We start from the raw sequence: 13,922 nt of genomic DNA, 5'->3' as shown, positions 1-13,922 counted from the left end.
GGCAGTCATAACAGCTCTTCGTATGCTTTGGCGGCTGCACCAAAGGGCTCGCGGTCACAAAGCAAAGATTATCACGCTGGATAGTGGACGCTATCTCGCTGGCTTATGAGTCTAAGGACCTCCTTTGTCCCATAGGCGTCAGAGCTCATTCCACGAGGGGCATGGCCTCGTCATGGTTGAGTGGAATACCAATTGAAGATATCTGTGCGGCGGCCGGCTGGGCCTCGCCGTCCACATTTATGAGATTCATAACCTGGAAGTTCCCGCTTTACAAGCAAAAGTTCTTTCAATATAATGAGTTTAAGCACAATTCACCATAACTATAAGGCCCGATATATATCTGGTCCTGGTTCAACCCGAACTACGGTTCTTTATACATTATAAATAAGGGGCTTGACCCTTTTTAAGGCCCATTCCTTGGTTCCCTATATGAGGCTCGTCACTGGTCTGGCCTCTATTAGGACTCATAACTTTACTCTTCTATGGGCCTTGGGCAGTCTGCCCTAGGCTATAGTATGAGGCGAAGTTTTAAGCACGCACTGCGTTTTGAAAGGGGTTCCCATAGCGTAAGCCACTTACACAATACGAGAGACCTCTCGAAAGGGAACGTCTCGGTTACTAACGTAAGCTATAGCTATAGCTATAAGCCACGCCCAATCCGACGGGCTCTGACGCGCCTGGGCGCGAAGCGACCTGATTGGTTTGCGCGCATGAGCCGCCTCACCATAGGTTCGTGCAGTTTCTGCAGCACAGCCAATGACCACGCTAGATGCTCAGCTAGTTGTCTGCTGTGCAGCTGCACTGCGTTTTAAAAAATTCCCTTCAATATTCTCGAGAAAAGGAGTTTTTCCCAAAGCGTAAGCTACTTACTACTTGCGCAATACTCGTTCCCTTTTCTCAGGGAACCGAGGTTACTTTAATAACCGAGATGATTTCTGTTGAAGCATATTTCTCTACACCATCCCACCATCACTCTTAAAGCGAAGTAAAGAACTTACCTTCAGTTGGTGATTTTCAACTATAACAAAACTTGCAAAAAGGATTTTTTGGGCCTGAAGCCATAAAGAAAATGGGTAAGAATCTATGTGCATTATGCATATTTGTTGCCTACTGAGAGCATATGGGTGTGAAGAGAAAATATTATCATTCTCTGTATTTGGATGAAAATTGTAGAGATAAAATCCAAAAGGATTTTTCACATGTGTCCTTAACTACAGTGCATATCACAGGAATTTTTGTTTAATTGATGATCAAAACAGATGGTATCTTTCTTTCTTTCTTGTTTATTTTTATCTGTCTTTTATAGGCCTACATAGACATATGAGACCAGGGTTGGTAGGCCCAGAGACTGCATAGGGCACATTTTACCCACACTTCCTTTGGCTTTGAATTGCCAAATGGTTTCATACAGACAACTTAAATGTTTTCATTCTTTGCGGTCTCACCACTGGCTTTCAACATTGTCATCGCAACTGATCTGACTGACCTGCCCTTTACTGAAATGTAACATCAGTTCCTTTTTTTAAAAAAAACACTGGCTGGCACACATCTGTCGTTCTTTTCAACTGTATAGGCATTCTGTAAGATTATTAAAAATAAGCTTTTCTTAGTTGTTTTTAATTTTTCAAAGATGTGTTACAACCTACCCCTCCACTGTCAGACAGTGTTTAGCTAACCGTATTAGCATTATGGTTTAAAATTAGCAGGATAAAATGCAATTGCCTGAGAAACTACAATTTAATCTTATGTAAGTTATATGATTTTATCTGCAAAAGTATAATTACTAAACAAAATATAGTTTTAGTCAAAAAAATTACATTCTTACCAAAAATTCATTTTTTTTTTTTTATATAAAATCTGCATGTATACCTATTTACAGCCTTGACAACCATTCATATGGGATCTGGGAGGAAGTGGGCGAATAATGAAATGATCATTGGACTCCTAGCTTGTCCCTGATTGGTGGAATTGGTGGTGTTACAACTCACCCCATGTTACAACCATACCCGGTCTACCCTAAGCATAGACGGATACCTGCATCTCGCATCTTTTGCAACATCTCGCAAATATCATGTAACAAAAATATGTTCTAAAAACATTTTGCCAATGTTCTCGTTAAGTTATGAAAACGTTATTTCTGAATGTCATGTTCAAAACGTCCAGTTTTTCCTTGGTTGTACAGAAGTTAAAGGAACATTCTATTTCATCATTTTGCAAACATTGTGGGGAATATTATTGCAAACATTGTGGGGAATATTATCTTTGAATGTTCTCTAGACATTCTGAAACGTAGTAACATTTAGAAAAAAAATACACAATGGTATTTCTAACAGAGAAACCGTGTTGCAAGTCAAATACCACAAAATGTTTAATTTGCATGTTTTTGCTCCAGCAGAACCAACTCTCACTGCATTGTTTTCTCCTTGTTTCTTTTTTTTATAAGGTGCACCAGTTTGGGATATGATAATCTAATCACTGTCACAATGACACAGGTGAAAGAGGGTTTGTCGAGCATCCAGATCTTTGTTATCTTAAAAGTGTATAGTTGATAAACATAGATTTCTGCTGAAGCATATTTCTCAACACCATCCCACCATCAATATTTAAGAGAAGTAAAGGGGAACTTTTCATCAGTTGTTGATTTTCAACTATAACAGAACTTGCAAAGAGGTTTATATGGGCCTGAAGCCATAAAGAAAATGGGTAAGAATCTATAAACATTATATGCATATTTGTTGCCTGTTGAGAGCATATGGGTGTGAGGAGAGAATATTATCATTCTCTGTATTTGGATGAAAATTGTAGAGAGATTAGAGAGATTTCCAAAAGGATTTTTGTCCTTAACTGCAGGCAATGGTTGGTTGGTTGGGGAAAATTGACACAGACACTATCTATCTATCTATCTATCTATCTATCTATCTATCTATCTATCTATCTATCTATCTATCTATCTATCTATCTATGTGTCACATTAATTGGTTGTCTGGGAGGGTAATGCTTTGTAAAAGTTAACATGAAACACAAATGTAAAAAAAAAAATTTTTTAACATAAGATATCTCTTTAAAAAAATTAAAAAAAAACATTTAAATCTTTTTAAAATTGACTTTTGCAAATAACCTTTGTTAAATTTATAGAAGTATTTGTTAATATTAATGGACCAGAGCTTAAATAGTTTTATTTTTTAACTAACAACTAAAAAAAGATTTATAAATACTAACAAATATATTGCTCATTCATTGTTCGTTAATGTTAGTTAATACATTTATATGACAAACAAATTTTAAATGGGCTTTTTTTGTGAGAAGTTTTTATTTCTATGATGCATTTATTGGAGAGAATAATCCTGTCAGACGCAGCACTGCTGTGAACGCGCGTTCACGTTTAAACAATTTAAACAATGTATTATTCAATGCATTACTTCTATATAATTATATATTAAGTTGCTCAAGCAAGTGGTAAAATATTTAACCATGTATTTATATTCAAATCTTTTGCATTTAAATTTTAATAGCTACAATAAATCTTGCATGTCACAAAGAACTTGTTTTTCCACCTCCACGAATGTCATTATGTCACCTTGTTGAGGTAAATTGTAGTTTTCCTTGCTTTACCCCGGTCTTAAAGTGAAAAAAGTAGTATTTAATTAAATAAATTTATGGTGAGATTACTACATTTTATTTAATTAATAGCACTTATGGTGAAATTACTACATTTTCAGGTCAATCTGTGTTCATTTTGACCACGAAACATGCGCTGTCACTTTAATTCAGCGTTTGCAGCACAGCAGAAGTCATAGACAGTATATAAACGGCAAAAGTAGACTCGGTGCGGAAACGATCGCTGCACTGCTGTATACGCACCGCAACTGGAACGGATCGATCATCGACGGACTGCATCCGCGTGCAGTGTGAAAGCTCTGTAAACATGGGTACGGAAAAAAATACTCACCGCACACGCACTGCAAACGAAATATGTGTGAAACGGGCGTAGACTTGAAGCAGGAGAGCTACTCCGGCTGCTACTCGCAGTAGAGCGAGTGTTGCCATCTTCAGTTCAGCGACATATTTCCCGCCGCGCGCTCTCTGTCCGCTAGTGCTCATCTGTATTTGACGCAAGTGTTTGTTTGTGTGTGAGTGTGCGCGCTTGCGAACTCATTGGGATAATTGTAAACGCTTAAACACAGACAGAAAAGACATGCCATCGTGGAAATAAGATAAGTAACATATTACTTAAGGGCTATTTAGTTCTCTTACAAGAGGTTCTCTCGTATTGCGTAAGTAGCTTACGCTTCGGGAAAGTTCTCTTTCTTCGAGATCTGAAGCCAAAAAATTATCCTTAATTTTGCATTTATTGTCAACGCAGTGCAGCGGCAGGCAGACCAAAGCAAGCTGTATAAGCGTGCTCATTGGCTGCCAGGCGGCAACTGCTTAAGCCTATCAGTGAGCCCGGTGACGTCACACCCAATGCCCTCCACACCCTTCTAACCGTCAAGAAGGGTGTGGCCAGTGTGTATATATTGCGGGCTCACAGGCTGAACTCTGATTTTCTTGTCTTCAGCGAAGCTCTTCGCATCGCTGGATCTTGAGAAGCCGCCGCCGTTGAAACCAGCGACCAGCAAGACTAGGACAGCGCCTGAGGAAGCCGGCCACCTTCGCCGCCTTCAGCCATCCGTGCCTGCTACGCTATCCGGCGACATATCCTTTTTTTTCTCTGCTTTTCTGTGTTGTGTGTGTGTTCGCCCTGCAACACGCACTTTCTCTTCTAAAAGAGCGCGAGGCGTTTTTATCAAAATGCCTCGTTTCTCCTGCGGTTCGTGCCGCGCCCCGCTCAGCAACGGAGACCGCCATCTCATCTGCGCTCTCTGCCTGGGCCGCGATCACGCCGCCGCCGCACTCTCTACGGGCGGCTGCCCCGAGTGCGAAGAACTCTCAATGTCGACCCTGCGGGCTCGACTTGAGGTTTTTGACCAGGCTGTCGCTCCGCATGTCCCTGTTGGGCCGCGCAAGAAAAAGCGCCGCTCGCAGCGACCACCGGAGACAGATGCGGCGTTCAGAAGCTCGCCGGAACCTCTCCCTCGAGCTTCTCTCTCGCCCTCTCCGCCCCCCCTCCCGGCCGCTCAACCGCCGGCTCTCGCCCGCGCCGCCGCCGTTTCAGGGGACGAGGCGGATGAGTCTGATGGACGCGCCGCTGACAGCTGCTCCATCCTGGCGTCTGACAGTGAGGACTGGTCCACCGCCTCCTCTACAGTCCAGGATTCTGGCCGTTCTCGAGCGGGCGAGGACGCGGAGCTTTTGCGCCTCCTTACCCGGGCTGTTGACCAGTTAGGCCTCGAGTGGTCTCCTCCTAAGGAGCCAGCACCAAACAGGCTCGACGGCTGCTTTCTCCATCGCCGCCGCCGATCGCCAGCTTCCAGAACCACGCCTTTCCTGCCTGAGCTCCACAGCGAGCTCTCTAAGTCGTGGAATGCACCGGTTTCCGCGAGGGTCTCTTCACACGCTTCATCGACGCTCTCACAGGTTGACGGTGCCGCTGAGAAGGGGTATAATGCCATTCCCCCTGTGGAAGAGGCGGTAGCAGCGCACCTTTGCCCGCCTTCTCGTTGGCGCTCAAAGGCTGCCCTCCCGTCTAAGCCCTGCAGGACCACATCAGCCCTTGTCAGCCGCGCTTTCTCCGCCGCCGGTCAAGCTGCTTCTGTCCTTCACTCCATGGCCGTGCTGCAGATTCTCCAGGCTAATCTCCTCCGTGATATAGACGAGAAAGGTCTGGAATCTGCTTCCATTACGGATCTGAGAAGCGCGACGGACCTTTCCCTTCGCGCTACGAAATCCGCTGCCCAGGCCATCGGACGGTGCATGGCTTCTCTGACCGTTACAGAGAGGCATCTCTGGTTGACGCTCGCCGACATGAGAGAGTCTGAGCGCGCGGTGTTTCTCAACGCCCCCCTCTCTCCCACCGGCCTGTTCGGCCCAGCGGTTAGCGGGATCGTTGACCGTTTTTCAGAGGTACAGAAGACTACACAGGCTATGAATCTCTTCCTGCCTCGACGCTCTAGCTCTGCTGCACGCCGTCCTCGCGATCAGCCTGCGCAAAGTTTCACCCAGCGTCCAGCTCGACCTCCGTCATCGCAGCGACGACAGGGCGGCCGCCCTAGATCGCGCTCTTCCAGCCGAAACAGACCGCCTCCTCCCCGGGGACCCCGGCAGAGGATTACGGTGAAACCGGAGCCTGCTAAGACCTCCTAGCCCGAGGAAAGAAGCGACGGCTGTGTCCCGCTGCGGCCGGACCACCGTTAAAGCTTCATGTCCTGTCAGTCCCCGTTGCCACGGTTACTGCGGACACTCATTTCGCAGCCAACAGGCTGGTAATCTCACCCTCTCGCCTGCCTACAACCGCCGTTTTCACGGCGACCCAGAGAAATCTCAAAAAGAGCATTATGTCTGGTTGCACGGCTCGCGCCGCATGTGTTTCAAATGCAGTGAATGTGCCCACGTTTCTGTGTTCACCCCTGCACACAAGCACTATAAATCCCGTGTCTCTCACAGAGCCCACTCTCATAAAGCGAGTAGAATCCGCTCGAGTGTTGAAAGTAGGTCACGTGTCCACCTCATTCACAACCGGTCATGTTCTAAATATAGATGCTGTGCCCGCTCCCCTGCGCTCACACATAATAACGAACATTTCGCCCCCGACGCCGCCCTCACGCTGTGTGTTCCCCGTCCAAAGCCACCGGGACACCATGTGTAAAACGGCCAGTTATCGCTGTGTGCGATCCGCCGTGTCTAAGCACAGAGAGCGCGCGCGCTGCACCCGCCCCTCCGTTTCGAGCTCTCGAGCCCGCGATACGCGGCGATCAGAGCCCGGAGGCCATCCTGCCCTTGGCTGCACACGCAGAAGCATGGGAGGCTATCCCAGGTGCATCAGAATGGGTGCTAAACACAATAAAACAGGGCTATACTCTGCAGTTCGCTCGCCGCCCCCCGCGCTTTCAGGCGCGTACCGAGACGAGAGTGAATGGGGAAGTAGCACATCTGCTTCGAGCAGAAATAGCGACACTTCTGTGCAAAGGGGCTATAGAACCGGTTCCCCCTTCTATGAGCGAGTCGGGCTTTTACAGCCGTTATTTCCTCGTTCCCAAGAAGGACGGAGCTCTCAGACCGATTTTGGATCTGAGATATTTGAACAAAGCTCTCATGCGAAGACCGTTCAAAATGCTCACAACCAGGCAGATCCTCGCGCAAATTCGCCCGAGGGACTGGTTTATCTCTCTCGATCTGAAAGATGCATACTTTCAGATCCAGATAATACCCCGTCACAGGTCATTCTTGAGATTCGCCTTCGACGGTCAGGTATATCAATACACCGTCCTACCATTCGGCCTGTCTCTAGCACCCCGTACATTCACGAAGTGCATGGACACGGCTCTTGCTCCCCTGAGAGGTCGGGGAATGCGGATTTTGAATTATTTGGACGATTGGCTGATTCTAGCACAGTCAGAGGCCGAGCTCATCGCTCACAGAACAGTGCTCCTCAGCCACCTGGAAAGCCTGGGGCTTACGGTCAACTGGACCAAGAGCTTATTGGTGCCCAGTCGTTCAACCTCCTTTCTGGGTTTGGAACTGGACTCTGTGGCAATGACGGCCCTTCTGTCGACACAGCGCGCGCGCTGCATTCGACGCCTGGCCGCTTCCTTCCGGTCGGGCAGCACCGCTCCTCTGAAGACATTTCAGAGGATGCTGGGTTGCATGGCCTCAGCTGCAGCAGTGCTTCAGCTGGGTCTATTGCGTATGCGCCCGCTTCAACGCTGGTTGAATGCCCGAGTGCCTCACAGAGCCTGGGCTTCTGGCGGCATTCGAATCAGAGTGACTCAGAGCTGCGTTTCAGCACTGAAGCCCTGGTTAGTGGCCGACTGGTACCAGCGGGGAGTGACAATGGGAGCCGTCTCGCGCCGCAAAGTTATCTCGACGGACGCTTCCACCTCAGGTTGGGGCACTCTTTTCGAGGGCAAACCGGCATTTGGCCTGTGGACCAGGAGAAATGCCTCCACATAAATTGTTTGGAGATGATAGCGGTTGAGAACGCTCTCAAGCGCTTCCTCCCATTCATACGGGATCACCATGTGTTAGTCCGCTCGGACAACATGTCAGTGGTATCCTATGTGAACCGACAGGGCGGTGTCAGATCCAAGAGCCTGTGCAAACTGACAGAACGCCTTCTCGTGTGGGCTCACCGCTCGTTGCGCTCGCTGAGAGCCGTGCACGTGCCGGGCCACTTGAATGTGGGACCAGACAGACTGTCCAGGGACATCATTCCCCCGGGAGATTGGTCCCTGCATCCTCAGACAGTCCAGCTTCTCTGGCGCCTATTCGGCAGGGCGGAGGTCGACCTTTTTGCGTCAAAAGACAACGCTCACTGCCCGATATTTTTCTCGAAAAGCGAGGACGCGCTGTCCCAGACCTGGCCCAGCCTCCCGCTGTACGCTTTTCCCCCGATCTCCCTGTTACCTCAGGTTTTAACAAGGATCAGGGAAACACAGCACCCAGTGCTCCTTATAGCCCCGCGCTGGGAGAACCAGATTTGGTACCCAGAGCTGGTGAGGCTGTCGCACTCACCCCCATGGCCGATCTCGGTGAGGAAGGATCTTCTCTCTCAAGCCGGTGGGTCAATCTGGCATCCCCACCCGGAGCGGTGGTCTCTGCATGCATGGGTAATCAACGGATATCCGTTGACCTGCCAGAAGGGGTCGTGAACACGATCACGCAGTCTAGAGCTCCCTCCACGAGACGGCTCTATGCGTCTAAGTGGTCTGTGTTCTCTAAATGGTGCGCTACTAAGAGCTTTGATCCACGCACATGTGGGGTTTCGCAAGTGCTCTCCTTCCTACAGAAGCTGTTGGAAAAGGGTAGGTCCCCTTCCACGCTCAAAGTGTATGTGGCGGCTATTGCAGCGTTCGCTGAGACGACGCGCAGCCGGGCAATCGGTAGGAATGAGCTTATTATCCGTTTCCTCAGAGGAGCCAGGCGGATGAATCCCCCGCGGCCCCCCTCGGTTCCTATTTGGGATCTGTCCTTGGTCCTGGAGGCCCTGAAGGCTTTTCCTTTTGAACCGCTTGAATCTGTGGATCCTAAGTACCTTTCGCTCAAAACCGTTTTTCTGATAGCTCTGTCTTCAGTAAAACGCGTGGGGGACCCTCGGATCTATTAGCCCTGCATGTCTCGAGTTCGGACCGAATGACTCTAAAGTCATTCTCAGACCGAGACACGGTTATGTTCCCAAAGCGATTGGTACCCCCTTTAGGGCACAAATCATCTCCCTCTCGGCTCTGCCATTATCCGATAACGTGGACAGTGATAACCTCCTATGCCCTGTTAGGGCGCTGAGAGTTTATATCACGCGCTCCGCTGCTTTCAGGCGGTCCGAGCAGCTCTTTGTTTCTTTTGGCGGACGCACCAAGGGTCTCGCCGCCTCGAAACAGAGCCTGTCCAGGTGGATAGTGGACGCGATTGCAGCAGCTTACGCCTCCAAACACCTGCAGTGTCCTTTGGGTGTCAGAGCCCACTCCACTAGAGGCATGGCCTCTTCGTGGGCCTGGTCCAGCGGAATTTCGATTCACGATATTTGTATGGCGGCGGGCTGGGCCTCCCCATCTACATTCGTGAGGTTTTATAACCTGGAAGTTCCCGCCCTGCAGGCTACACTGTTATCAGTATAAGTGCAGACTATGTCCACATACTGGTTAATTTTCTGGTTGGCACCAGGGGAAGGATTCTTTCCACAAATAGACCAGTGTTTCTGCTCTATTCTCTTTCCCTATACGTGTTTATGCACTGTGTGGGCCCGCGCTGCCGGCCACACCATTTACACTGATGTATACAGACCGGCTATGCCGCTCTATCATTTATGTGAAGTGAAGTGCTTGGTACAGGCGTTGGCCACCGGCCACCTGTTTCAACGCTATGTTTTTCCCCGGTCTCCCTGGGATTCATGTGTTGGATGCTCGGCGCGCACGGCGTTGACAATGGGTTCCCGAAGCGTAAGCTACTTAAACAATACGAGAGAACCTCTCGTAAGAGAACGTACTCGGTTACCTAATGTAACCTCGGTTCTCTCTAGAAGAGGGAACGAGTATTGCGTAACCTGCCGTGACGCGCCACAAGCTTTTGCGCTTCAGACTATGAAAACCAGAGTTCAGCCTGTGAGCCCGCAATATATACACACTGGCCACACCCTTCTTGACGGTTAGAAGGGTGTGGAGGGCGCGAAGAAGGGTGACGTCACACCGGGCTCACTGATAGGCTTAAGCAGTTGCCGCCTGGCAGCCAATGAGCACGCTTATACAGCTTGCTTTGGTCTGCCTGCTGCTGCACTGCGTTGACAATAAATGCAAAATTAAGGATAATTTTTTGGCTTCAGATCTCGAAGAAAGAGAACTTTCCCGAAGCGTAAGCTACTTACGCAATACTCATTCCCTCTTCTAGAGAGAACCAAGGTTACATTAGGTAACCGAGTACGTTTTTTTTAATAAAATAACAAATTGTAATCTGGCGCTATAAAGAAAATCAAATCAAATTTACTTGACTTCAAGGGGGGCGGGGGGAGCCGTTAGGAGGGCGGGGCGCCCCCCTTATATAATGGTAGGGGAAACACTGGGCTTCGTATGGCATCCTGGGGTAGAAAATGTGTTGCAGGTGAAAAGTGGCATAAAAACATATTCAGAGTCCAGAAACCAAAACTCACTGTATTTTCTTCTCTTGTTTTTGTGTAGCAACCACTACTTTTGGATTTCAAAATGTGACCAGATTCAGTACGGACAATTCTACAGTGCAGACAGAGATATTTTCAGGCATTACCATCTTTATCATATGCATTTACTTTGTTATACCTGCTGTAGGTCTCATTGGAAACGGGCTTGTCATATTTGTGACTGGTTACAAAATGAAGACGACAGTCAACTCCATTTGGTTCCTCAACTTGGCGATTGCAGACTTCATCTGCTGCTTAACTCTAATCATAAACACCATTTTATGCGAATTCAATATGGTAAAGGATACCTTCAAGTGCATGTTTCTCGACTTTATGATTTACCAAAACTCATTTGCTAGCATTTTGCTGCTGATGACTATTAGTCTGGACCGATGCCTGTGCACATGGATGGTTGTGTGGTCTCGAAATAATCGAACCCTATTAAAAGCCAGAATCATCTGCGTGATTGTGTGGGTTTTATCCATTGGCTGCTGCATCCCTGTAGTTATCAATCCCTCAACAGTGGAGAGTAAAGTAAACTATAAATGTCCTATCAAGTCTCTGGTCACATACATGTTCATAGTGGGCTTTCTCATCCCCTTCCTTATCATTGCATCTTCGTATATAGCTATCGCCGTGCGAGTCAAACGTCTCAGAATGGAAAACCAGCTCAGGTCTTACCGGGTCATTATAGCTGCGGTCCTGGCCTTTTTCATATGCTGGCTACAATTTTTATTGCAAAAGTGCAGAAGAGAATCAGTGCAGTAAGTCTTCTAAAGCTCTAGAAGATCCTGTATCAAGTATAGTTGACTTCCTGGCTTTTCTAAACAGCTGTCTGAACCCCATTCTCTATGTGTTCATGTGTGATGAGTATAAGAAGAAGCTGAAACAGTCTCTACTGCTGGTGCTGGAGACGGCATTGGCTGAAAATCTCTGGACTTCAAAGTCTTAAAGAAAACAAAAGATACCATCATCTCTATCTCTGCCAGCTGCCAGGATAACCAAACAAGCGTTTAAGATTATATAGACATTTACAACTTCACTTTTCTGCTTTGATGGCCACCCTTTTATGGCATGTCCACATGAGGTTCAGCAGTATTACACAGCCATAAACTGCATTATACACATGAAGATGTTGAATCAATGACTCAATTTGCTGTATGGGAAAAAAAAAGTTTATTAAATGGACTAATCTGGCTAAATCTTGTTGTCTATTTTAATATGACGTGAATCTCATTTTATCTGCATTTCATGGGATGCATAGGTAAGAAAAAAATACTTTCCTTTTCCAATGGTGGGCCGTACAATGTAGTTTAACTTCGTTACTTTTCAAGTGGGCTATCTGTAGCCTACTTTATCAAAGTATCTTATTGTGGGAAAATTTTATTTTCACTTCAATATACATCTCAGTAGCGTAGCCACAAGGGGGCACGGGGTTGTGTTCTGATCGCTTAAAATAAAAAATAATGGAATGTTGATTTGCTAGCCTAATTGATAGATCAACAGACCAATGCTGCGCAATTAAATGTTACGGCTGTTTTCAAACTTATTGGTCTGATTATGTCACGTGTTGTGCTAAGAACTAAATTAGACAAACACTGTCAGTAAGTTACTGTAATTAAGATTTACAGTACAATTACCGTATTTCAGTTTTACAGTAACTACATGGTACTGTAATTGTTTAACACAGTGCATTACTGTAAAAACCAAGCTAATCAGTACACTACTGTAATAGTTTTTATTTGTACTAAATATAAATTAGATTTCATAATTTTCATATAGAATTAATTTTATTTTTATCCTACATAAGTACTACTGACATACAAATCAATTAGACAAAATTATTATAAAATATCATTTTTGTTATTTAAAACATTTCATATACGTCACAAAATCTGGAAATTATGTGTTACATTTTTACACATTAATGGGTGTGTTTAGGGACGTTTTTTTTTTTTTGTTAATTTTAACTCATTCATTGTGTTAATGATTTTAACAAAGTAAATATGTCAGAAAGGTTAGCACAAAGTTGTGTAAACGTGTTAAATTAACACATTATGTGCTGTCCTTCACTGCACACATTGTTAAAAAACATAGATAAAATCCTAAAAAAAACGTTAGCATTTGACTAACTGAATGTAGAGTCATTGGTTGTTTAGCTTATACAATTATTATAATGAAATATCAACCATTACATTCATAAAACTGCAGAATATAAATACATTTTTAAGCAGTCAAAAAGGAAATGTCCAACACAGGACAAAACAGTTCTTTTCACAATACATGACACATAACCCCACCTTCAAAATAAACATAATTTCACTTATTTCCAAAAATGTGTTGGATTCATGTATACTGGTGGCCAAAAGTAGTATTTAAGTGTCTTAATGTTTTTGAAAGAAGTCTCTTTGATGCTCAATAAACATTTCTTATTATTATCAATGTCTGACTGTTTACTCCTCCATCTTTTCCACAGCATAGGAGTAAAAGTCATCAAAATAATCTTTAAAAAGCCAACACAATGTCTTTGTCCACCTTTGCGAATAAATGAACTTCTCCAAAGATCGGTTCCTGTTCAGAACTTGACTGACAACATCAGAATGCTCCGTATGCGTGGTCTGTATGCGTGTCCACAAACGTATACTCAGTCCCGGTTCCAACACACATATATACACACGCATAATGTGTATATATATATAATGTGTATATATATATATATATATATATATATATATATATATATATATATATATATATATATATATATATAATGTGTATATATAATGTATATATATGTATAATGTGTGTATATATATATATATTGTTATTTTGGTCATGAAAAATGAATATTAATAAAATAAATCAAGCCACATCAATGTCTCACTTTTTTATAGATTTTTATTCAAAAATATTAATTTCTCTGCTGTGGAAGGACTTAGCTTACTTCTTTTTTTTACAGATAATTTATCCAGCCTTTGAAAAAAATCCTCTCACAAGGGACACTTGTTGCTGGCATGCAAAGATATTTTTTAGCAAGGACATACAAATAATTATATTTCAAACAATGCATACCTTGCTTAGATGGCCCAGCAGTGTCAGTGGCAGGCCTAGGTACAGGGGGAATGCTACCATCCTCTGCACCCTGCAAAATGGCAGGATGAGTGCTCCTCAAATGGTGCAT

General features: G+C 45.2%; 1 protein-coding gene and 1 pseudogene across 2 annotated transcripts; both read left to right on the top strand.

Moving 5' to 3' along the window:
• Window positions 1-2,516: 2,516 nt before the first annotated feature.
• On the top strand, window positions 2,517-6,401 carry LOC311091586 (uncharacterized protein). Its single transcript, XM_084127575.1, has 2 exons — window positions 2,517-2,703; window positions 4,559-6,401. The coding sequence occupies exons 1-2, from the start codon at window positions 2,700-2,702 to the stop codon at window positions 6,241-6,243; spliced, it is 1,689 nt and encodes a 562-aa protein (XP_083983701.1). The 5' UTR covers window positions 2,517-2,699; the 3' UTR covers window positions 6,244-6,401.
• Window positions 6,402-7,410: 1,009 nt separating this feature from the next.
• LOC311090381 (C3a anaphylatoxin chemotactic receptor-like) lies at window positions 7,411-12,634 on the top strand (annotated as a pseudogene). Its single transcript has 2 exons — window positions 7,411-7,629; window positions 10,715-12,634. The product of its transcript is annotated as a C3a anaphylatoxin chemotactic receptor-like (transcript).
• Window positions 12,635-13,922: the final 1,288 nt, after the last annotated feature.

This window comes from Abramis brama (assembly GCF_963993115.1).
Source record: "Abramis brama genome assembly, chromosome: 10".
NCBI lineage: Eukaryota > Metazoa > Chordata > Actinopteri > Cypriniformes > Leuciscidae > Abramis > Abramis brama.
This window is presented reverse-complemented; position numbering and strand designations above follow the sequence as displayed.